This window comes from Rattus rattus, chromosome 3 (assembly GCF_011064425.1).
Source record: "Rattus rattus isolate New Zealand chromosome 3, Rrattus_CSIRO_v1, whole genome shotgun sequence".
Taxonomy (NCBI): domain Eukaryota; kingdom Metazoa; phylum Chordata; class Mammalia; order Rodentia; family Muridae; genus Rattus; species Rattus rattus.
In genome coordinates this window covers 172,103,592-172,130,706 of record NC_046156.1, presented here as the reverse complement: position 1 = coordinate 172,130,706, position 27,115 = coordinate 172,103,592, and the positions used below count along the sequence as shown (strand labels likewise).

Below are 27,115 nucleotides of genomic sequence, written 5' to 3'. Positions count from 1 at the left end.
ACAGTATAAGTATATATGATTCCCATTAAAATGTATATACTTTTCTGTGTCTGTACTTAATAGGACAACTTTGTTTCCTGTTAGATTGAGCTATACAATGCTACTTTAAAAAAAATTATCTTATCCAAAAACAGAGGCCAGCTGAATGTTATAATGTATGCTTTTAATCCCAGAAGGCAGAGGCAGAGGCAGAGGCAGAGGCAGAGGCAGAGGCAGAGGCAGAGGCAGAGGCAGAGGCAGAGGCAGAGGCAGAGGCAGAGGCAGAGGCAGAGGCAGAGGCAGAGGCAGGCAGAGGCAGAGGCAGAGGCAGAGGCAGAGGCAGAGGCAGGATCTTGTGAGTTAGAGGTCAGTCTGGTCTACATAATGAGTTCCAGGACAGCTATGGCTACCAAGAGAGACCCTGTCTGCACTTCCACCTCTTAAAACAAAACAACCTGTCCAAAGAAAAGAAAACAAAACAGAATGAAACACCTACAAACAGGATGTGCATTTGAAATTAAGCAAAGAGGGTATATAGGAGGGTTTACAGGGGGAAAAGGGAAGGAGAAAATGATGTAATCATACAATAAAAAAGAAGGAAAGGAAGGAGAAAGGAAGAAAGAAAGAAGTCCTGTATATTCTTAGACTTTGATTCTTTCATACAAAATTTTAGAAGTTGCTTGGTTTCACAATACAGTTTGCTTTGAATTTTTGGTAATGTTATACTGAGTTTATAGATTTGAAAAAATAATCTTTACCTTGATATCTTTGTCTATGAGGGCAGCACAATATCATACTTTATCATGTTGTTAACAAAGGTCACATACCTTTCACTTATAGGCATCTTGCAAGTTTTCTTAAGGAGTGCTAATGAAATTCAAAATCTGTAGCTTTAATTGCTTATTGTTATATGAAATACGTTAATTTCATTTCTAATAATATATTCAGGGACTATAAAGAATTATTTTTTTCTGAATATAACATCTTTCCTGTAGCTTCTTTTGAATTTTCACTAAGATAGTTTGTCCTAGCTGGTTCTGTGTGTCAACTTGACACACTGGGTTATCACGGAGAAAGGAGGCTCCCTTGAGGAAATGCCTCCATAAGACCCAGCTGTAAGACCCTAGTGATTAAGGGTTGGAGGGCCTTTTGTGGGTGGTGCCATCCCTGGGCTGGTTGTCCTGGGCTTTATAGGAGAGCAAGCTGAGCAAGCCAGGGGAAGCAAGCCAGTAAGTAACGTCCCTCCATGGCCTCTGCATTGGCTTCTGCTTCCTGCCCTGTGTGAGTTCCAGTCCTGACTTTCTTTGGTGAAGGAATCCTTTCCTTCCCAACTTGCTTCTTGGTCATGATGTTTGTGCAGAAATAGAAACCTGGACTAGGATACAGTTCTATACCCAAAGTGACATTTTAGTCCTTCCTTTCACATGCACATATATGTACATGTGTATATCCACACATATATGTTAGACATGCAGAGAGATCATATAATTCTCTCTGTTACCCATTGCTCACTAAGTTATGGTAGGGACTACAGGTACTCATGTCTGATACAAGATTTAGAGAAAAAATATTTCTAAGTTGTCACCACCTTTAGCAGTATAAAGCTGTATCAACCTATTATCATTCAGCAATGTGATTTCAATAATAAATTAAATAGAATGTTCTTTTTGGCCCCTAAAAGGAGCTTACACAATCTCTCTTTTCCCCCTCAATTTGAATTGGAATAATTATAGACTCTTAAGCATTCCAACAATCCTGAAAATACACCCAATCTTGACATAAAGGTTGGTAACAGCAATTGTCTTCAGGAACATGTTTTTAACAGGCTCAACCTCTTTCTCATCATTTTCTCTTTCACTCACCTGATTTTGGAATTCAGAATATAATTTTGTAAAATAAGGTAGGAAAGTATAGATGTGTTTCTTTTTGATAAAATGGTTAAAGACCTGAGTAACTTCATTAAATGTTCTGTAAATATGATAAGAATGGTGTTTTACCTCTTAGCCACTTTTAAGAAAGTTTTCACCTACCAAGTGAGGTAAATAATTTATAAACTATGCAAATTGCTCTCTAGAAAAGCTGTATAAACTTTTATCCTTATTAAGAATGTAAAACATTTACCAATTTGATACAAATTTTATTTCAATTTATACTATATCTGTTTACCTATTACTTCAAGTTAATCATTATTTTAAATATCTGTAATACCTTTTTGTGTCTGTTGATTATGTAATTTAAACATGCAGTAACAATATATTGTGTGTATATATGTGCTCCAAGAGTTTTTCTCAATATGCACTTATGTACTTACATAGTAACATGTTCTCAGAAAAAATTAATCTCTTGTTTTCTTGTAAAGTTAATCTCTTGTTTTCTAATCCAGATGTTCAATCAGAAACCAGTTTATCTCATTCTCAAATATAATAGTTTGTATTTTTGTTGTGTAATTCATAAAAATGTAGTTTATCTATTTAGAGCATTTTGTTCTAAGTGATCCAGTAATATAGGTATAATTTCAAAATTAATAGACTACGACAAAGATGACTACATAAGACATTCTTACAAACTTATTTTAAGGTGTCATCTTTTGAATGAAAATTAAAACTATTACAGTATTCTGATAATCAGTATTAAAAATCTTAAAAACAGATGATCTGTTTAAGATAATGAAAATAGGTTATTTGTAGTATCAACCCAGAATATTTAGTAATTACAAAGTAAAATAAATATTATATATGTTATATATTATATATTTATATATAGGGCCCTGTGTAGTTCCAGATGTGATACATGACAAAGTATACATTACTTATAGAATGTTCTTGCAGAACTACATATAACAAATCCTTTAAAACGTATTTCCAGCTGATAGAAAATATAAGGAATATGAGAACAAATTGGGCCATGTTATGGAAAAGCAGTGAAGTCTAGATAAGAGATTTATTTCACAAAATCAGTGGAGACTGCTACGTTCCACCACCCATAAATAAGGAGTTGCACAGTCTGGCAATCCACCTACTCAGGAGGAAGGCAAGTTCAAAGCTTGATTGGGAAACAGAACAAGTTTCCTGCCAATTTGGGTTGCTTAGTTCTGTCTCAAAATAACAAACAACAACAACAACAACAACAACAACAACAACAACAAAAGACTGGAACTCTAGCTCAGTGGTAGAGTGTTTGCTCAGCACACATGAGGTCATATACTGAACCAGCAGTATCACAGGAAACAAAGCAAAATTAGTACATGGAAGGAAAAGGGCGCTGAACCTGCTTTACACCGAGAGCTGACAGAGCCGGGTGCTGTCCAGCAACTGTTGATCCTGCACCCAAGACACTATGGTAGGAAGCTCAGGGTTTTGAGGCCAGCCGGACCTACACTTTAACAAGTTGTCTCAAAGGGGGAAAATGCAAGAAAGAAAAAAAACTAAAAACAAACAAACCAAAAGAAATACAACATTCAAGAAACTCGATTATATCTTGAAAAAAATATGACAAATAAAGCTGGTGAGGTTGAAATATACTGTGTATTAAATATTAGAAATTAATTTCTTATAAGTAAAATAATCTAGTGAACACTGATTTAAAAGGAAAAAAAAAAAAATCAACAGGTAGCGGTTGCACACCTTTAACCCCAGATCTTGGGAGTCAGAGGCAGGTGAATGAATCTCTGAGAGTTTGAGGTTAGTCTAGTTTACAGAATGAGTTCTAGGATAGCCAAGGCTATGTAGAGAAATCCTGTCTTGACAAACAAACAAACAAACAAACAAACAAAAAACCAACCAAAAAAGAAAGAAAGAAAAATCTTTCTTAGAAAATGCTGAAGGGGCTCATTGGGCATGGTGAATTTTTCTGCATTGTTTAATGTTTTCAATGTTATGTTTCTCATACTTTAAATTTCTCTATCTCCAATTCTTTTCTGATATACCATGTATTCTGTGTTGAGTGATATCTAGGGAGCGCTATCCCCTTAACGATGTTTTTTAGTTTCTCTGGTGCCTGAACATTCTCGGGAATAACTCATTACTAAATTGGGCCTTAAACTATATTTTTCATTTGATTCATTTTGAAAAATGAATCTGTTTTGCTCAACATGGGGGAGTTTCTAGCGCTCAGCGTCATCTGAGTATTAGCACAAAATGATGTGCTTTCCTACCCACACTCCCATCTACATGGCTGTTTATATGTTAGACGTTCTCTTTGGGCTTTTGTCCTCTGACCTACTACTTTTATGGGAAACAAAACCAAAGATGTTTGTCCTTTATCTTTTCTTGAAAAGTTATGCTTTTAAATACTTAAAGCGTATGAGAATTTGTACTGTTAATAGATTATTTAGTCGTCATAAGACAGTATAATGTTTAAAAGATAAAAGATCCCTGAAGCAAGAATTATCCTGCTGGGCTAGAGAGATGGCTCCGTGGTTAAGATTACTAGCTGCTCTTGCAGAGGACCTGGGTTCAATTCCTGGCACCTACATGGCAGCTCATAACTATCTATAACTCCAGTTCCATGGGAATCTGATGCCCCTTTCTGGCTTCTGTGGTCTCTGCACTCATATAGTACACAGATACAGAGATAAGCCAAACAGACAATAAAATGAATCACTTAAAAAAAAAAGATATAAACATATGAGATTGATCACTGGCAATAAACTGAAATTAGTAATCCAATTCAGAAAATTTTGTACCAAAACCTAATTTTAACTATAAAATAAATACCTACCTAAAAGGTTTTCATCATATATATACATATTTTATATATATATATATATATATAAAATTTAAATTCTACTGTAAGAAACTCAATTAAAAGAAGACTCCTTAATTTCATATCAAAATATAACTACATAGTAACCTAATCAAAGTCCCAAAGACAAGGCTCTATTTACCCCAATGATAAATCACTGAAAAATAAATGTAATGTGTTTAAAACAATTGAAGCCACAGATAATTGACAATGTGCACAAAATATTATTTTAGTTTATGATTAAAATATTTTTAAAATTAACATGCTTGGAATTATAGTTATTAGATAAATTCAATAGTTGCTGTAATAATTTAGGAGATAACGACTTTCTTACCTTGTTGCATCTGTGGATGTGTGGTGTAACTTGAAGGATGGGAATATGGCATGTATCCTGCAGGACTCTGTGGGGCATATGGACTAGGCACTGGGCTATTTTGTTGTGGCATAAATCTGTTCCCAGAGCTTGTCTGTGGTGGCACAAACCGGCTAGAACCCCAAACACAAATGAAGTATATCAGGAAAAGAAATCAACAGCCTACTTCTTAAAATTTAAATGTGACAAAATTCTTTGAACTCCAATTTATATATAATAAAATCTATACAAACAGAAAAACAGCAAAATAGCACATATATATTAACATTCATAACAATAGTCACATCAAATAATTAAAAATTTACTTAACTACATAAAAACCACTATTCTATTTAGGAATACTAATCTATGTCTCTTCAAATAAACTTTTGTTATTTATAGCAAACTGACATCAAACATGATACTTGTGTGTGTGTATGTGTGTGTGTGTGTGGTGGCGGCAGTGCTACTGGGAATTAACCCATTAAACCGAGGCCTTTGTGTATGGTAGGCAAGCACTCTGCCTAGGAGCCACATTACCACAAACACATCATTTATTTTATTAAACTCGTTTCCTATGTAAAGCTCCTTTAGTTAGTAATCATAGGAATACCACATGCAACAATTTTAGGTGATTGTTCATTATGAGTAGTAAGAACAGAATTACTTATTTATATAATTCATGAATACTTAAATGTATGTTGATATTCACAGAAGCATATTCATTCACCCTAGAACATACACATAGTATGTGCTCACCTGGAGGGGCTGTGTGAGATAGTGGTTTGTTGGTAGTTGGAAGATGCAGGACTACTGTGCATGGAATTCTGAGAAAGTTTATACTGAGACATCATCATTCCTGCTCAAAAGATAAAAACATTAAATATTATCTTCTTTTTACTATAAAGACTCGTTACTTTAAAAATGTTTAAACGTTCCGTTCTTCCAGAATGGTTTTGTTTGGGGGAAGCAATATATAGCTACTAGGAAAACTAAATTTCAAGCACAATCAATTTTATAAAAACACACTTTTAATTCCATTAGTCTAGTACTGAAAATGCGATGATGTTAATGATGCTAATGCATGCCAGGTCCCCCTGGGGGCCAGGACCCTGGATTCACTGAAACACAGTTACAGAGTTACAGCAATCACGTGGGTGCTGGGAACCACATATGGATTATCTGTAAAAGCAGCAAGTGTTGCTAACCACAATGCTGCATCTCCAGCTTGACTGATTCACAGATGCTTATGAAAAATGCTTTTAACAATGACTACTATTAACAAATATATATTATAATAAAGAAGCAGCAGAAAAATTCAGTTAATTAAATCAGAGAGAAAATTTGCAACTAACCCTGAATTTTCTTATGACTTTCTGGGAACTGTAATCAATAAATTAATATTCCTAAACTTCATGTCTTGCTGTTGATATGAAAAGTACCTTTTATCAGAAATACTCAAACAGAAGGCATATATGTTTATTTGCCAGTAATAATACAGAAGAGATAATAGTTCCACAGTCAGTATCAGAATGAGATTAGGGCTCAGGACCAACCACCTCAAAGACAATCACTAAAAATGTGAATTAAAAAATTCAACACAAAGTAGCTTTATTTCATAACTTAATAATCCCCAACCCCCCTCATTTACATTTAGCAACAGAAAGTTATCAATTTAAGGATGGGAGACGGCTCTGTTGGGGAAGTACGTGTTCTGTTGCACAAATATGAAGGGCTTGAGTTTGGAACCCCAGAATGCACAAAATCCATAAAATGCTGGCTGTGGCCAAACACTTAGACCCCTAGTCCTGGGGTAGGGTTACAGTACAAGGGGGTGGAGACAGGTGAGTTCCTGAAATGTGGTAACCAGCTGGCCTGGGCTAGCTGATGAGCTTCAAGTTCAGGTAGAGATTCTGTCTCTAAATGTGAACAATGCAGAGTGATCATCATGATACACACACGTGCATTCCCACATAGGTGCACACCCACAAGACAACACACCTCCACACAAATAAACCTTTAAAAATATAAGCTTTTCTTGGGGTTGGGGATTTAGCTCAGTGGTAGAGCGCTTGCCTAGGAAGCGCAAGGCCCTGGGTTCGGTCCCCAGCTCCAAAAAAAAAAGAACCAAAAAAAAAAAAAAAAAGCTTTTCTTATGAAAAATGCTTTTAACAATGACTACTATTAACAAATTACTTTAAAACTTCTATTTTATCTTTTCACAAAACAGGATATATAGAGATATACAGTAATCATACGCTTTAGCTAAAACTGTATACAGAATTAAACATATGTAACTTAAGATGAATTCTGTAAAACTTATTACTGTGACTTTCTATCTAAATTCATACTCAAAAATACAGATTACAAAAATGTAATACTGGTATCTTTGGATGATTTCATTTATCCAAAATTGTATTTATATTCTCCTGAACTTATTAATTCTTTTAGGTCTTCTTTTAAATTTTTATTTACATTATTTAAAAAAAATAGTTTATGCATGTGTTTCGTGTGTGTGTTATAAACATCTGACTGCAGCTGCCTGTAGAAGTCAGTAGAAGGGTATTAGATCCCTTAGAAATGGAGTCATAAATATCTAAGGTAGGAAATAAAGAATAGTATATGCCTTTAATTAACCCCTGAGCCATTTCTCCAGTCTCCTACTTCTGTAACCGGCTAACGTGATATTCTTTTAGCTCCAGCGCTTTCAGAGCACACAGCTTTATTTCCTTTCACTACTGCTATTGTCTTCTAACTGTACTCCAGTCTAGTGGGTTCTAGGTTCAATGCCCAGCACCCACAGGGCAGCTCACAACTGTCCCTAACTCCAGTTCCAGGGGATCTGAAACTCTCACATAGGCATACACAGAGACAAAACACCAATGCACATGAAATAAAAACAAATTTAAAAAAATTAATGTAAGATTTCAAACCTTCAATGGTTTTCTAAAAGCAAAATTCTAAAGTTCATTTAATACATTTCAAGATACCTTTTAAAAAAACTTTCAAAGTTTTGTTTAATTACACATTAAACCACGTAATAGTCTCCTTCTCACTCTTTGCTTGATTTAAAATATGAACAGACATTTGTAAGTAAGAAACCAGCTAGTTAAAGAAACCAAACTTAATCACATGTAAAACAAGTTCTCACAAACATGGGCTGTAAGAGAGAACTCACCACTCTGTACATATCTGTTCTGCATGCTTTTCTCCCTGAAAACGTTAGGACTCCTTGCCAGGACGGCCTGCAACAGGACTGGTATATCGCCTTCGGGATCATCACTGCCAAGGTTATCTTTCAGTTCTCTGGCATTGAAGAAAAAAAGAAGTATAACCATGCTTGATTCCTTAAGAAGATTTACAGACTAAAAACGTGTGACTTCAGTAGGCCCAAGGTACACTTTCGAAGATGCAATCTCCAGAAGAAATGAAATTATCAAGGAATTCCTACACATCACCTGACACTTTATTTTTCTAGGGGATGGGGAAAGGGATGCTGGAATCAAATTTTATGGAACTACGAGTTTATTTAAAAATATTCATGTTAATTTTAGGAAAGCAAACAAGCAGAGTTTATTACATACTACTAATTAATGCAACCACACAAGTGAGTGATGTTTAACTGCTATTTGACTTAGAATATATTGATTTTTCTTCATTCTGAACTCGAGTGACTGTCACAGACCTGTTCTTTCTTCCAATGAAATACGCAGCGTTGCCATACTAAGCGAAGACAAACAGGTTATCTTCTATATGTAATCATCTAAATAATTAGCAAATTAGACATTCCTGTTTGGAAAAACAGTGTCTTCAATTTTACATTCTCAATCTGAATACTATGCCCAAACCTGCCTAGCTTCTGAGATCAGAAGGCATGGGAAGTATTCGTGCTGACATAGTAGTAGGCCCTACTTTCTCAATATCACTTTTCTCTGCACTGCTTCAACATGGTAGCAGCTGAGAATTGACGTCTGACATCCACGCTCACTCACCCCGGTGCATGCATGCACAGAAACTAACTAGACCTAACAGTAAAGACCTAAAAGATAACATCCAAACAGTAGGGCTCAATAAATTCGAGGGAATAGTCTTAAAGAAACTTGCTATAAAATATATCCTGATTTTTCTGTGCCTTTTTCCTACCTCTTTAAATATTCAGAAAAAAACAGCTGGTGTGTACAGACAAAAGCAACTGTGTAGTAAGTATCTAGACAGTGAAATTTCTAGAGGGATTAAAATATGAACATTGTACTTCCTTCTGGTTGTAAACAATCAATTCTTAGTTCCTCCATCAGAAAAGCCACATTTAATAAGTAGTTCAACTGAGTCAATATGAGAATTGCCCCCTCAAATATGTACTGTACCTAATATGGTTCATCTTTTTTCTAAGTAATGAATCTTTAAATTTGAAAAATTAATAAAGAATAGAAGAATATATAAATACTATTTAGTAGTAGGTTATAATGGGATAAAAGTGATAGATCTTATTTGGGAAAAATTTATTATCTATATATGTGATGTGCACATGTGCATGTCTTGACACAGATGTGGAGGTCAGAGGAAAACGTTGTGTTAGTTCTTGATCTTCACCTTTATGTGTAGTCTGGAAACTGAACTCAGGTCCTCAGGCTTGAGTAGCATGCATTTTATCCACTGAGCCATCTCCCTGGACCCAGATTTTATTTTTAAGTATTTTTTTGTGTTGTTAGGCCTGATAACAGCTTAAGCTTATTTAAGTTAAGCTTAAGTATGCATTGCTTTTGTGGCAACAAACATAATAAATACACTCTTATTGTTTAGCTCAATATTATTTTTAAAAGTCTACTATAAGAAAAAACACACCTATGCTCAAATGAAAACGAATTTTACTTTCCATGGAGTTAAATTTTGAGTTCTTGTTATACTCAGCATATTCCTATGTCTAGAAATTTTAATTACTCCGACAATATTAGAAGAGGGGAGATAAGTTTTATGAGCACATTTAAATCTCTGTGCAGAGGAGATCAAGATCATTTCCACAAGTGGAAAAGATCTGCAAAGACACAAATTGACTATGGCCTACTTAAATCTCTTTAATGTCACCTTAAAATTGGTTATACTCCCACTTGGTGACGGACATTTTCTTGTCTTTCTTTTGTGAGCCAAAGTTTCACTGAGTAGCTTTAGTGGCTCTGTAACTGGTTAGGTAGAGTAGGCTGACCTAGGATTGATAGGGATCTGCCAGCTTCTGCTTCCTGAGTGCTAGGATTAACGGCATGTGTCACCAACTACTGGATGGACAGTATGAACTCTAGTCCGTGGGTGGTTGAGGCAAGAGAAGGACAGCAGGGCTTAGGCCAGGCTGGGCTGTAAGGTGAGGCTATAGCTTTGCTAGCAATGTATAACCAGCATGCATGAAACTGTGCACCTGACTCCCAGCACCACAGAAACTCAGCGCGGTGGCGCACAGTAATACCAGCACTCAAGGGCTGGTAGTGGAAGAGAAGCTCCAGAACCTCACCAGCTGCACAGCAAGGTCAGGGCCAGCCTGGGCACCTGTCATGAACAACAACAGAGCCAGACACACAGAACCCACAAAAGTATGAATCTGAAAAATTTGGAAATAACTTAAAAGTTAACACTGATCTCTCTTTGAAAGACCAAACCATTTTACTGTTAGGATGTAAAGTTGATTGTACTTACATGTGATCTGTTGATACCTGGTTGAGACTATGGACAAGCTGTGAAACCAAATTGTCATCCCTACAGGCCAAAAGGCAGTTCACCTCTTCTGCTATCCGGGAGTTGAAGAGGAGGCTCTTTGTAGTTGTAGCAGGTAAAGGAGATGGGAGAGGCAGCTGGTTCAGGACTACACAGAGTAAAAGCTGAATATTAGAAATTAACTGACTGCAAGAGGCCTTTAGTACACATCCATGTTTATGTAAATCCTAAGACTGCAAAGAAGCTGTACATGTCATGACTGAGGACTGAAAAACATTACCTTCACTCCTAAAAAAATCTCAATCAGCTCAAGAAACCACTCCTCCCAAAACATGAGGGCCAGTACAGAATGTATTACTAGGCATTACTTAGCTCCTTTATAGTCGTGCTCTAATTTTCATTTAAAAATTGTTTTCATTAACTAAATAAAACATAACTTTGAGATATAAGGTTAGAAAGTAGCTTATCTACAAGATGGATCAGATCAGTAGCACTGTTAGGCAAATAAATCAAAAACAATACCTGACTCTACATTACACCGATAGGCAATACATCTTTTAAAAGCTTAAGCATATAGAAACAAACAGCTCACAGTAGTAGAATACTCAGAGTTCAACATTCTTAAAGAACAATAAGAAACTCTTGTCATAAATTCCTAAATAGTTCTTTTTCCCCCATCCTACTGTAAACAGCAAAGAAATAAGAAAAAAAAAATGAGTATTTTGTGGCTTAAATCCCACTAATGTAGTAGACTTAATGGGAATTGTTTATTTACCCCCAAGGGTTAAGAAACCCAACTAAAATATAGGTTTCATGTTTTGGGGTTAATTTTTAATAGACTCCATTGTATAATTACCAACTGCTCATGGCTTGGTTTTTATTAATAAAACCACAAAATAATCAACTGTTGCTTCATAAAGTTTACCAGGAAGATAAGCATTAAAAATGTGTATAGCAGAGGCAAAAGGCAGAAAAAAAAAAAAAAAAAAAAAAAAAAGGGAAGTCTGGCAGCATATATAATTCTGCATACGTGTTGTGTTTTTGCCTCACAACGTGTAAAAAAGGACTAAAGCATGTCTCACAGTGTTCCTGCAGAGTTAGGATAATCCAACCACCTACTTTCCAGTGATACAAGTTTACACTTAACTGAAAATCCTCAGAAACAAAACCCAGAGAGGAATTCTGAGCCCAGCTCAACAGTTCTGGAAGCTATATGTTATTTTTCATAGATTACAAAGTTCCATATCTAACAATGCTACAGAAAAGTTATGTGTTCATTTGTTTTTCCTTTTCTACGCTCTCCTATACTAGAGGAGGATGACCCAGGGACAGACACTGGGGCAGGTGCCGTGACATTACCCAAGGAAAAGAACAGTTAGAAATATCTACCAAAATACAATAATTTTTAATACCTTAGTGTTCAGAGTAAAGTGGACTCTCATATGAATGACATGTCATCTGAACAAATTCTAACAGATAATTCAACCTGATAGTAAAAAATCAGTACTACTAGAACTTAGGTAATGTGGGCTATCAAATTCTCATTCGTGGAGGACAATTTCAGGTATGTTTTGTAAATGCTTTCTAAAAAAAGACCTTATTCTTGATTCTTTTTTTTTTCTTCTTTTTTTTCTTTTTTTTGGAGCTGGGGACCGAACCCAGGGCCTTGCGCTTGCTAGGCAAACACTCTACCACTGAGCTAAATCCCCAACCCCTTATTCTTGATTCTTAAGCCATGTTTCTTTATTTAGTTTTAGCAGCTCTTAAAGGTTTGTATCATTTTTCTAAATTCTTTATTTATTTTTAATGAGGTCTTTAAAAATTACTACACTATCATTTGTTTAGGAATCCAAAGAAGGATGAAGAAATTAAATTTATGTATTACGTGGAAACATTAATTTTTCTACTCCCATACGCATATATATTTTTCTGTTATATATGATATTAAAGGTAATTTTGTATCTCTAAAAATGACTGTTAGCAAAGAACAGAACTTAAATTAGATAGATTATCCATACTTACGGTCCGTAAGACTAGCGATCCCCGCAAGAGTAGTTATGGGGACATGGGGCATATCCCCATTCATCCTGAAGTTCTGGAATGGTGTTGCCTGTGAAGTATTTAGTTCAGGTGCCAGCTGTCATCACTTTCCATTTCCCAAACTCTGCAACACACACACAAAGAAAACCACATAATCACTATGGCACTATGTCAAACATATGAGTAGCAGAGGATGCTTGATCATTTAGCAACAAAAACTGTAGCTTCTGTTTGTTCAATGTGTCTAACCAGTCACTTACAAATAGCACGTGCCAGACATTAAACAATGCAAAATGATTTGTAGACATTAAAGTCCAGGCCTCACAACAGCCCAGGTACAGCAGAGCACTACTCTTCCCTACATTTTACTAACGAGAGATTACCGTGAGTTTAAACCACGGCTGGAGCTGTAATTGGAATGCCATAACCTGGCTCCAGAATCTGGTTCTTACCTTCTGGTAGGTATCTGCCAGAGCAGGGCACTCTTTCCTAACTCTAAATACAATAAAACCTCTACCTAATAATCTGGCTTCGATTTCTTGTCTAGGTCCCTTTCCGCTCTCTTAAATAGACTTTACCGCCCTGCCAAGACTCTCTCATCAGATTCTTCTGGATCCTTGTGATCTGCTCTGTGAGACTTTTATTCGACTTTATTCTAAATCCTACAATTCAACAACACTTTCACTCCACAGCCATTTTACCTTAGGATAACTGAATTTATGACATTTATTGCCCAATATTTCCTTGATACATTACTATATATTCCTTTGTGACACACTTGATGTGTCCCTCCCGCCATTTGTACTTTTTTACTATTTGTTCACTTAGTGTCCACATGTATTGTTGTATGCCTGTTATGACTGATGTGTGCAGATCAGAATATACTCTGCAGAAGTAAAGTAGGCTCTTCCTTCCATCGTGAGGCTGGGGGTTGGTGCTTTTCCTTACTGAGCCATCTCACCTGTCCATCTCCCCCAGTTTCTTAAAGCATGGTCTCACTCCCAGATAGCCTCAAATTTGTGATTCTTCTGCCTATACTCTCAGGTTCTTGAATTACAGTCAGGTACCAAGTCATGTGTAGCATGTTTCCTATCATTCTTACAAGATTACTTAATTTTCATCCCTAAGTCTTTCTAACTGACTGCATGTTACTAATAAAAAAAAAAATCAATCATATAATCAGTATGAACAACATAAATAGGGAAAAGCATACATTAGTGTTCTCTCTCACTTCTTTTGTATGAATGTGTGTGTATGTATGTTTACCACGGAATGTCTGCTCGCAGAGGTCGGTCAGAAGAGGGTGTTGAATCAGAACCTGAACTACAAATGGTTGTGAGCCACCATGTGAGTCCTAGGAGCTAAACCCGAGTCCTCTGAAAGAACAGCAAACGCTCTTACTGCTGAGCTATGTCCCGATTTTTATTGCTTTTCAAATAACTTAATTGATTCAAATATTTAGTATTTATAATAAAATTCATCCCCTTTCTCTAAAAAAAGTATGTACATGTACATAAAAGATAACCTGAAAAACTGAACATTTCACCCTTTCAATGTCCCCAGATTTTATCTGTTTCAATTTATGGCATCAGTAATATGTTTGTATGGAAGATAACATAACATTTCAATAATCTGTGCATTAGTTAAAACACGCTTTTATTAAATTGCTTTGTATATGCTACATCAATTGCAATGCCGAACAAGAAACCTACGTTGTTTTGTCTTTAGTATATTTTATTATTAATATTGTTTTGGGTTTTTTTGTTTGTTCGTTCGTTTGTTTTTTCAGTGCTGGGAACTGAAGCCTGGACCTCAATCAAGCCTCCATCACTGAGGAGAATCTGAGTTCCAATGAAGTCCCTGGACTCACACAGTAGGAGGAGAGATCTGAGTCCATGTCATTCTGACATGGGCACACTCTGACACTCCCACCAAAAATATTTTTGTAAGTAGATATGTAGTACTAAGAATCTTTCCCCAGGTTTTAAATTAAAAACATAGGCAGACAAGTTACATAAAATATAGATGTATGTCTTGTCAGTTCCAGAGTAAACATCCATAGGACCATCCAACTCTTTCTAAAGGCAACAGCTATCCTGTCTTGCAATCTTTCCTTATCTTCTTCAATAATTTACACACACACACACACACACACACACACACACACACACACACACACACACACATTAGTGGGCAGCTAAGTAACAACACACACACACACACACACACACCTTTCCTTGATTGTCAACTAACAAAAATTTGTGGGTAGAAACCTACTAGAAGAAATAGCCCAGAATACAATAAAGAAAAGATAAAATGACTACTGCCTGCACTTTAGCCCTGCTGCTCCAGTGTGGACTTCCCTTGTTAATCAATTTGATAGTCTAAGAGTCACTAAAGAGATTTTAGTAACACTACACATTTAGCATCAATAGCAAACACTTTAAAATGCAGAGCACAAACTAAAGCCCTGTACAGGTCACTAAAGAGCAATGTGCTTGTTTCAACTTTATGCCAATAGGAAAATTATAATGTACCCTTAGTAATTACTGGAAAGAAATCATCGAATGCAAAGTAATTACAGAATACCACAAAAATACTTTATTACTCATTTATAGTGCATTGTTGTACACATAAATTGCCATATTTAAGCAGACTTAAATCAGATGGGAACTTACAAACAGTAAGGAGAGGGTTCTACTGGGGGAGTACTTGACTTAATTCTATTTTGCTAAGTAACATACAACAGATCCAACGTCAAGCTAAGGATTTTAGCCTAAAAATGACCACATATACATTGGAAATATAATAAAACTAACCACAAGACTGTACTTTTTCTTAGAGGTATGCATGCATTTCCATACTCTAACACCAGTTCAAATGGAATACAAAAAAAGGACAGACACAACAGTAGGCAGCAGGCTTCAACTACATCGTCAACAAATGGTCTCAGTCAAAAGTACGCTGCATCACTCAGCTATGTTAATTTCACAGGAATCCAAGAGGATGTAGACAAGGATTTAGTGGAAATAGACTTAGAATTTTAACTATAGACCCAAATTTTACAAAAGTAATTTGTGGAAGTGTCACTTTCTGTTAGAAAGTGATAAGTCTATGAAGATACAGTACTCCTAGGTTAAGACTACTGACTGCTCATTGTGACCATGAGGTCAGCTTCTCCTACATGAGACTCTATCTTGAAAAAAGGAGGAGGGGGAGGAGAAGGAACATGTGTTGGCACATAATCTTACAAATCTACTATAGTTCTTAGGCCTGTCCATCTAAAGCTACTTACATGCTACTAGAAATAATGCTAATACAAAATAGGAAAAACATTATGATACTAATAAATAAATCAACAAAATATACTAAGAAATAATAAATCTTAAGAATGGCTTGTAGTTTAATTAAAAGATTGCTTAATTATGGGAAGATATTACCTAGTATATGTGCTGCAAGCATGAGGACCTGAATTTAACCGGAGCACTTGTGTAAAAAATGAAACAAAAGAAAAAAAAATCTTGTACAGGAGCTAGAAACACATCCAATTGTTAAGAACATTTGCTGTTCTTCCATAAGACCTGAGATGGGTTCCAAGCACTCATACTGGGTGGCTCACAACCACTTGTTACTCTAACTCTACAGCACCTGCCCATATCCCACCCCGCCCCACCACAATTTCTTAAAGCCTGGTGTGGTAGAGTGCACTTATATTCCAGTGCTGAGGAGGTGGACATAGGTGGATTCCTGGAACCGACCGGCCAGTGACCATAGCCTACAGGGGCAACAAGAAAAATCTACGTTTAAAACAAAAGAAAAAAGAAAAAGTTGGTCTCAGTGAGGTGGAACACCATCCCAGCATTCAGAAGGCAAAAGCAGAGGCAGGTAGATGTCAGTGAGCTTGAGGGCAGCCTGACTTACATGAAAGAAAGGAGGGAGACCAGAGGCTGTCTTCTCTATGCGTACACACTGATGCTCGTATGCATGCTGCTGCACATAAGAATAGATCCTGAAGAACTAATTATATACATGCCTTAACATATGTACACATATATCCACACAACACTGTAAACATTTCTGTAGTGAAAATTGGGCAGAAAAGATAACTGATGTTTATTAAACAGCTACTGTCTTACAAAATTGCTTACTTTAGTGTATCTTCATGTAACCTTTGATGACTAACCTGATATACAGAGAAGAACAAGAATTTGCCTGAGGTCATACAGCAGGAGCCATCCAAGCTATCAAACACACGAACATTTTGCATAACTAAAATGTATAATTAACATTGTCACAACATATAGCCAAAGAAGGAAAAAACTGGGCTATTTAAATCCTTCTGCAGGGCAACCACAGACGCATTATTTAATATTTCTGTGTCTCGATTGCTTACCTCTGTAAAATATAGCCATTATTTTAATTTTGTTATGAGAAATGAGATGAATTAATACATATAAAGACGTAAAATACTGTTGTTTGTCCTTGGCATGTACTAAGTTTCAATAAAAGTGAATTGCTATTTACTATATATTTTTCTGCACTTTGCTTATTATGCTATCTCAGACTATCATATTTAAACACACACACACACACACACACACACACACACACACACACACGGTGCATTCTTTTTCTAATATTGTTGAATGGACAATTAATTAGATTTGAGGCCCAACCAGAGACCCACACTCCTTCCTGTTTGCATGTGTAGGGGTAGAGCCTCTGCTCTGGATCCCCACCCATTCAGGCACACACCGGAGTCGCAGCTCGACTCTCCAGGTGTTTTGACACATTGGGGATCACAGGCGAGACCCCAAACCCTGCCCCAACACCTGGCCCAAATGGGATGCCCCCCAACCAAGATATCCCTCCCAGCCAGAGACCTGTGCTCCTTCTGGTTTGCATCTGTGTGGAACAGCATCTGCTCTGAATCCCCACCCACTCAGCACACCCCCCAGTTGCAGTTCAACCACCCAGGGGTTTTGACACATCCAAGATGACAGGCTCATAGGAGGAACAACAAGCTCCAGTTAGAGACAGAGAGCCCAGTTAACACCAGACATAACCAGATGGTGAGAGGCAAACACAAAAACATAACAGAAACCAATACCACTTGGCGACATCAGAATCAAGTTCTCCTGCCATAGCCAGCCCTGGATACCCACACACACCTGTAAACCAAGATTCAGATCTAAATTCTCATCTCATGATGATGATAGAGAACTTTAAGGACATAAGAAATACAAGACAACACAGGTAAACAAGTAGAAGCCCTTAAAGAGGAAATACATAAACCCCCAATAAAAAGGCATAGGGTAACAGACTAGATACATAAACACAATCCAGTAATTTGCTGCATATAGGAAACATACCTCAGTGACAAAGACAGACACTACCTAAAAGTAAAAGGCTGAAAAAAAAATTCCAAGCAAATGGTCCCATACTCATCAAAGGAAAAATCTGAAATACACACACACACACACACACCCCTCATATACAAGGGCACACACATTTGTGAAAGAAATGTTACTAAAGCTCAAGGCACACATCAAATCTCACACAATAATAGGAGATTTCAACACACTACTCTCATCAATGAACAGATCATGGAAACAGAAACTAAAAAGAGACACAGTGAATTAAAAGAAATTATGAACCAAATGAACTTAACAGATATCTACAGAACATTTCACCTTAAAACAAAAGAATATACTTTCTTCTCAGCACCTCATGGTACCTTCTTAAAAATCGACCAGATAATAGGACACAAAACAAACTTCAACATATACAAGAACACTGAATTATTTCCATGTATCAGACCACCATGAACTAAGGCTAGTTTTCAATAACAACAAATACAAAAGAAAGCCCACATACACATGGAAGCTGAACAATTACCCACTCAATGATAACTTGGTCAAGGAAGAAATAAAGAAATTAAAGACGTTTTAGAAATTAATAAAAATGAAGGCACAATATATCCAAACTTATGGCACACAATGAAAGCAGTGCTAAGAGGAAAACTCATAGCTCTGAGTGCCTCCATAAAGAACCTGGAGATAGCATGCAGTAGAAGTTTGACAGCACACCTGAAAGCTCTAGAACAAAAAGAAGCAAATACACCCAGGAGGAGGAGATGGCAGGAAATAATCAAACTCAGGGCTGAAATCAACCAAGGAGAAACAAAGAGAACTATACAAATAATCAACAAAACTAGGAGCTGGTTCTTTGAAAACAAAGAAAGAAAGAAAGAAAGAAACAAACAAGATAGATAAACCCTTAGCCAAACTAACTAGAGGGTACAGAGACAGTATCCAAATGAAAAGGGAGACATAACAACAGAAATTGAGAAAATTCAAAAAATTATCAGATCCTACTACAAAAGCCTATACTCAACAAAACTAGAAAATCTGGCTGAACTGGATAATTCTTGAGGCAGATATCAAGTACCAAAGTTAAATCAGGATCAAATAAACCATCTAAACAGTCTCATATTCCGTAAAGACCTAAAAGCAGTCGTTAGAAGTCTCTCAACTAAAAAGAGCCCAGGGCCAGATGGTTTTAGTGCAGAATTCTATCAAACTTTCAAAGAAGACCTAATACCAATACTTCTCAAACTATTCCACAAAATAGAAACAGAAGGAACACTACCCAATTATTTCTATGAAGTCACAGTTACACTGATACCTAAACTATAAAAAAGATCTAACAAAGAAAGAGAACTTCAGAACAAATTATCTTAGGAATATTGATGCAAAAATGCTTAATAAAACTCTCAAAAACAGAATCCAAGGACACATCAAAATGTTCATTCACCATGATCAAGTAGACTTTATCCTAGGAAGGCAGGGATGGTTCAATATATGGAAATCCATCAACATAATCCACTATATAAACAAACTCAAAGAAAAAGCCCACATGATCATCTCATTAGATGCTGAGAAAGCATTTGACAAAATTCAACATCCCTTTATGGTAAAAAAGTCTTAGAAAGATCAAGAATTCAAGCCCCATACCTAAATGTAGTAAAAGCAATATACAGCAAATATCAAACTAAATGGCTAGAAACTTGAAGGAATCCTACTAAAATCAGGGACTGGACAAGGCTGTCCACTCTCTCTTATCTATTCAATATAGTACTTAACATTCTAGCCAGAGCAATCAGACAGCAAAAGGAGATCAAAAGGATACAAATTGGGAAGGAGAAAGTTAAGATATCCCTATTTGCAGATGATATGAATATATATATTCCCAAATATGAATATATATATATACATATCCCAAAAATTCTACCAGACAACTCCTACAATTGATAAACAACTTCAGCAAAGTGGCTGGATATAAAATGAACTCTAACAAATCAGTAGCCTTCCTCTACTCAAGGTATAAATGAGCTAAGAAAGAAATATGGAAAACAACACCCTTCTATTACAATAGTCACAAATAATATAAAATATCTTGGTTTGACTCTAACCAATCAAGTAAAAGATCTGTATGAGAAGAACTTCAAGTCCCTGAAGAAAGAAATAGATCTCAGAAGATGGAAAAGAACTCCCATGCCCATGGATTGGCAGGATTAATGTAATAAAAATGGCCATCTTGCTGAAAGCAAGCTATAGATTCAATGCAATCCCCATCAAAATTCCAACTCAATTCTTCATAGAGTTAGAAAGAGCAATTTGCAAATTCATTTGGATTAACAAAAATCCCAGGATAGTAATAACTATTCTCAATAATAAAAGAACATCTGGGGAAATCACCATCCCTGACCTCAAGTTGTATTACAGAGCATTTGTGATAAAAACTGCAAGGTATTGGTACAGAGACAGGCAGATAGATCAATGGAATAGAATTAAAGATCCAGAAATGAATCCACACACCTATGGTCATTTGATCTTTGACAAAAAGCTAAAACCACCTAGTGGAAAAAAAGACATCATTATCAACAAATGGTGCTGGTTCAACTGGAGGTCAGCATGTAGAAGAATTCACATTGATTCGTTCTTATCACCATGTATAAAGCTCAAGTCCAAGTGGATTAAGGACCTCCATATAAAACCAGATACACTGAATCTAATAATAGAGAAGAAAGTGGGGAAGAACCTTGAACACAAATAAAAACAATGACTTCATGAAATTCATAGGCAAATGGATGAACTAGAAAATATCCTGACTGAGGTAACCCAGACCAAAAACAAACAAACAAACAAGAAAAAAGAAAAAGAAAGAAAAAAAGAAAAGCCATACATGGTATGCATTGCTGATAAGTCGATATTTGCCCAAAAGCTTACAATGCCCATGACAGAACCCACAGACCACATGGAACTTAAAAGGAAGACCAGGGTGTGGATGCTTCAGTCCTGAATTGAGGTGGAAACAGGATGATTGCAGAAGGCGGGGGTGGGCAGGACTTGGGAGAGAAGAGAAGGAAAGAAACAAGGGGAGCAATATCTCGAAGGGATAGGGAAGAGGTACAGAGGGTCATGAATTTGAATAAAAACATGTAGCAGTTGGGGATGAGGAGCTGGGGACAGCCACTGGAGGGTACCAGACTTCAGGGAAACGAGAGGCTCCCAGGACCCAATGGGGAGGATGATTTTAGCCAAAATGCACAGAGCAGAGAAAGATCCTGTAGAGATCACCTCCAGTAGATAGGCATGGTCCCTGGTCCAGGGATGGGGCTACCCATCCATCTCAAAGTTTTCAACCCAGAAATGTTCCTGTTCACAGGAAGAACAGGGACGAACAATGGGGCAGAGACTGAAGGAAGAGCCAACCAGGGACCGCCCCACCTGGGGAATCTGTCCTCTCTGCAGACACCAAACACTGTTGCTGTTTCCAAGAGGCGCTTATTGACAGGAACCTGGTGTGGTTGTTTCTTGGAAGGTTCAGCCAGAAAACCTGTGCAGATGTGGATGCTTGGAGCCAACCACCATCAGACTGAGCTCAGGGACCCCGTTGGGGAACTGTTGGAAGGACTGGAGAAGTAGGTTGGGGGTTGGGGGTTGCAACTCCATAGGAAGAACAACATTGTCTGGCCGGACCACCCAGTGCTCCCAGGGACCAGACCACCAACCAAGGAGTGTACAGGGAGGGATCCATGGCTCCAGATACATCAGTAGCAGAGGATGGCTTTGTCTGACATCAATGGGGTAGGGGATTGATCATGTGGAGTTTGATGCCCCAGGTCGGGGGATGCTGGAGTGGTGAAGGCTAGAGAGGGTGGGTGGGTAGGGGAGTACTCTCATAGAGACAAAGGAGAGGGAGCAGAGGGCAAATGTGGGATGGGGGGTTTGAGGAGGGGTAACCGGGAAATGAGATCTCATTTGAGATTTAAATGAATGGGATGATTAATAAAATAGGAATAAAATAGGTTAGATTTGACCAATAGTTCATACAAACCTAACCAAGTATTCCCTGAGTTGTTCATGGACTCCAGCACTATAAACATTTCTGGACTATTTGGTCCTTCATGATGAAGTATCTGATACCAATTTTATGTCACAAGCACTATTCTATGCATACAAAAGGGACATTTTAAAGAATCCTAGAAAGGTGCATTCATAAACATGGTGACCAATCATATGATGAGAAAGGAAAGTCTCCAGGAGTATATGATACAATGATGATTCTCTCCTGCCCATATCCTTGCTATAAACAACTCAAGATTTCACTTAGGAGAAACATAGTAATAAAAAAGGAAGAGCATGAGAGAATGAAAATAAGAGGTTCTGTGAGGAAGCTACAGTGTTAGTATGTAATGGCACAGTTTTGGACTTAAATAATCTAGATTAAAATGTCAATGTAACATTTAACTGGATTTCTAAAGTACTAAGCTGGTGATTAAGAATTTGGACAAAGTTAGTGAGAATTATAGTTATGCTAGCTCAATGGTAGTGTTATTGACTAGCCTGCCCAAAGCCTTAGTACAATCAGTGCCAGCACCTCAAAAATAAGTAACTCACTCACCCCCATAAGACTGAGGATTAGTTCAGGAAGTGATCTATTCATAACACAGGATAAAAAAATACAGAATGTTTCAAAAACTGGAGCTTTTCAGCACTGACATGATCCTACAAGGGGAAATTCCATCGCTGACACCATGTGACACTGATAATTAATTACAGCAACCTGAGTTTGATCCTGTGTAATGGTAGAAAAGCAGAACTGACTGTATGAGCTTCCTCTGACCTCCGCACATGTGCCATGGCACATATGCATGGCATACACAGACACACGGACTAATCAGTAAAGCACAGGCAAAAAAAAAAATACTGCTTAAATTACCTTCAGGCTGTGTGCATATGGTATAAGGAAACATAATGAGTTTTTATGATCAGACTTGGGGTTTATCCTCAAAATACCTTACTATGCATATACAAATATTCCCAAACTAAAACAAAACAAAGAAACACCACACTTAAACATTGAAATCCACAACAGCTTTGACACCAAGCAGTTTGGATAAAGGCCGCTAAACCTGCAAGAGGAAGGTAACACTGCAGTAGAAGTTTGTTTTTTAAATACTTCCTACCTGCCAGGCACATATATGTATCTTTCCTAATTATAACATAAGACGGTTATTATAACAATTATTTTTATTCTCCAGATTAAAACTTAAGTCTTAGACCTGAATAGTTATAGCTATATGGGTAGTTAAACAGAGTTTGAGTGTTCCTTTTCTTTCATGCTTAAGATATCTATCGATCGACCTACCTACCTACCTACCTACCTACCTATTTATGTATTTTGAAGATAGGATCTCCTTATGTAGCTGAGGCTGGCCTTGAACTCAATAATCTTTCTGCTTCAGCCTACCAAGTACTAGGATTACAGGCCTCTGTTACCACAATTAGCCTGAATTCAGGTATTTCTAAGCCAATTTTATATTCCTGGGCATAAGAAAGGCTATAATGCAAGAAAACAAGGATGCACTACAGGACTAGAGTCTAACCAAAGAACAGAATACAAATGTTTGATGCTGTACTTCAAATTCTTCACTTCTATGTGATTGTATGATTGTTTTCTTTCTTTCTTTCTTTTTTCCCGGAGCTGGGGACCGAATCCAGGGCCTTAAGCTAAATCCCCAACCCCTAATTGTTTTCATCTTTGATCCAAATTTCATAAATATGGTCTATTTAAGTAACTAATGGTTTTCTTCTTTGTTAATGCAAACTTTTTGGGTAGGTGTAGGAAAGGTCCAAAACTCGCATATTTTAGGGCTAGGGAGTGGGCTGAATGAGTAAACTTAGACTGCTTGTAAGCCTAGCACTGGGTTAGGCATAGATGAGTAGATCCTGGAGGGAAGAGCCAAGTGGGGCAGCCAAGCAAAGTCTAACTGACAAGCTCAAAGGTCACTAAGAGATCCTGCTTCAAAAAGTAGGAAGTTTTGAAGAAGACTTCTCCATATCAACCACTGGTCTTCACACACATCTGCGTGGGCAGGACACACACAGACACACACATACAGGCTCATATTATTTGATTACTTTAGTTAATATTACATTTAATTTTATAAATGGCCTCCAATCCATTTGGAAAATATGTGGGGTATAAATCTTGAAAAGCTACAGGTTAGGTAAGTAAATGTACATTGCACTACTTAATCATTTCACGTAAGTCAGACTCCATTCCGACTCCATTTCTCTATCCACTGCTAAAGAGTAGAGTGCTTCACATTTTATCCATCATGGATGAACAAATCTTTCTCAAATTCTAGCTCAAAATCAAAGTTATCAACCAGCACCTCCTGTGAAAACCTACTTGCTTTTAAACATTTCTACTTCTCTAAGAGTTCCAAATTATCACCATTCAGTAAGAAAAGTGTAAAATGGCAGAAAGCTATGTTGGGACATCTGCTTCTTCACTTTTAGTAGCCCCTGCAGCCAACACAGTACAGAAGAATGTTTATGTATACATGCCTAAATCATGCAGCCTTATGTTAATATGTATAGTGAAATGAACACGCGCAACATAGAAAGGTACACTTACGTTACTGAACTTATTATATCGGGAAAAGTTATCGCTACGCAAATCAGGTTGGGGTTTTCAGTTTTCCAAAAGCAGTTTATAAAACAAAGTTGTGCTCGCTAAGGAACAAAACAATAAACATTTGCCTTGATATTTGCTTGCAATATTTCCTATCCCCAATTATTTCATCTGAATTGACATTAAATATTTACAGCCGAATATAGTTAGAACCAAGTAGTTAGACAAAGTCTAACCATCTCAATATTTAAACATACAAACTGCATCAAGAAAAACTAGTCCTAAATCCCAGAATAACTTTAAAATTCATAGCATGGAGTTTTGGGGTACAGCTCAGTTGGTGGAATGGGTGATGAGCACACATGAAGCCCACGGTTCCATTCCTAGCACCTGATAAATAGGGTGTAGTAAGCACATGCTAGTAATTCAAACACTTGGGAGACAAGCAGGAGACCTGGGAGTTCAAGGAAGCCCTCTGCTACACAGGGCTATAAGAGACCCTGTCTCAAAATAAGTAAGTAAATTAAATTAAAAAGATTTCAAAGAAGAAATGTCAAAGTGCTACTATGGTTTGGTTTGCTAGGCTATCTTCCCCCAACATAAAAATAATTTGTCTTTTTAATATTGCAAAAGAAATATACGCTCTGGATTAAGTTTTGGTTTTAATAGTGTAACAGTAAAGAGTTAGCTCTCGGATTTGAAGCAAAACACGCTTGAACAATATGAAATTTAATCTGCAATCTAAGAACTCCACAAGAGGGCACACTTTCAACTATTGTAAGTGGGAAAGTAAAAAACTCAGACTTAATAAACTACTGTGAGGAAAGTTGGCCAATTTTTTCCAAACGGATGACTCAACATCATTAGAAAGCAAGAAATGATGAAGTGTGTAATGTTTTGTTTAAGCACTCACACAGCAAAGCCTTTGTTTTGATGCATGCAAAATTAAGAAAAACTTGGATATACAGTAACTTTTGTGTTATATTAAATTACAAACAGTCTTAGCCTTGTGGGAGCATCTAACTGTCTTAAAATCCCCCTTCTTGAGCTGAAGGGGTTTGCAACTCCTCAGGAAGAACAATAATATCAACCAACCAGACCCCTCAGAGCTCCCAGAGACTAAACCACCAACCAAAGAATACACATGGAGGGACCCATGGCTTCAGCAGCATATGTAGCAGAGAATGGCCTTGTCGTGGATCAATGGGAGGAGAGGCCTGTGGTCCTGTGAAGGCTCAGTACAGGGGAATGGCAGGGTGAGGGGTTGGGATAGGGGGTTTCCAGAGGGGAAATTGGGCAAAAGGATAACATTTGAAATGTAAATAAATAAAATATCCAATAAAAGAAAAGAAAGAGAAGGATCCCTTCTCTCTTCCCCTTCCCTACTCCTTGCTCCCCCACCCTGTCCCCCATATTTTGGAGACAGATTCGCAGTATCTTGTCAGACTAGCTTAAGGGAACACTGTCATGCCTACCTTTGACCTATAAACCTTTACAAGAAACTGTGGCTACTTTGAGTTTTGATGTTAATGTGGCACAGATCTGTGTGCAAGTTATTAATTAATACATCTCACTGTGACAACAAATGGGATGAGATTCTGATATTTTAGTAAATTTTAGTTAAAGAGATAATATCAAAGGCTGAAGAAATGGCTTAGTGAAAAGACGTTTGGCCAGAGTCCCGGACCAGCGGAGGATCCTGCCTTCAGCAGCTCTCTGCTCCCAGGCCCCCCCTGGAGGAGTTCTCGCCGCCTGGTCGAAGCCGGGCTCTCCTGAGGCAAGCGGAGGGGACCACCAACGCTGCCCACCCCTGCCACATCCCTGGCCCAGGAGGATACTGTATACCGCCTCTGGGTACCCGTAGGGGAGGGCCCAGGAGCAGCAGGTCCACTGCGTCTGAAGCCACGCAACTGAAGGGACCGACCGGATAAACAGTTCTCTGCACCCCAAATCCGTGGAGGATTCAGAGGCGGACCCATGAAGAGACTTGCACACAGTACTGACCCCAGAGGGAAAACAAAGCTATCTGGAACCCTGGTGCACCAAACCTCCCCCGGAAGACTCTTCCTGGCTGCTGGAGGCACAGCTCATAGGCAACACCCAGCGAAAACTTTGAGCCTGGGGACCACAGGTAATTTTCTGCTAGTTCTCAAGACACAGACTCACAGGAACAGCTGGGACCTGTAGAGAAGAAAAACTCCTCTGTCCCCATTGGCTGAAGAAAACAGGAAAACAGGTCTACAGCACTCCTGAAACACAGGCATAAAGACAGTCTAGCCACTGTCAGAAATAGCAGAACAAAAGTAACACTAG

The 27,115-nt window shown here is 37.5% G+C and overlaps 1 protein-coding gene across 1 annotated transcript in view; it reads right to left on the bottom strand.

Moving 5' to 3' along the window:
- Nipbl (NIPBL cohesin loading factor) overlaps positions 1–27,115 on the bottom strand; it is a 163,759-nt gene that overhangs the window by 76,675 nt on the left and 59,969 nt on the right. The window contains exons 2-6 of the mRNA XM_032898802.1: positions 12,797–12,938; positions 10,757–10,922; positions 8,253–8,380; positions 5,834–5,933; positions 5,057–5,208 (exon numbers count right to left, since the gene is read on the bottom strand). Coding sequence (XP_032754693.1) covers positions 5,057–5,208; positions 5,834–5,933; positions 8,253–8,380; positions 10,757–10,922; positions 12,797–12,860 — 610 coding nt within the window. The 5' untranslated portion in view covers positions 12,861–12,938. The remainder of the gene's footprint in view (positions 1–5,056; positions 5,209–5,833; positions 5,934–8,252; positions 8,381–10,756; positions 10,923–12,796; positions 12,939–27,115) is intronic.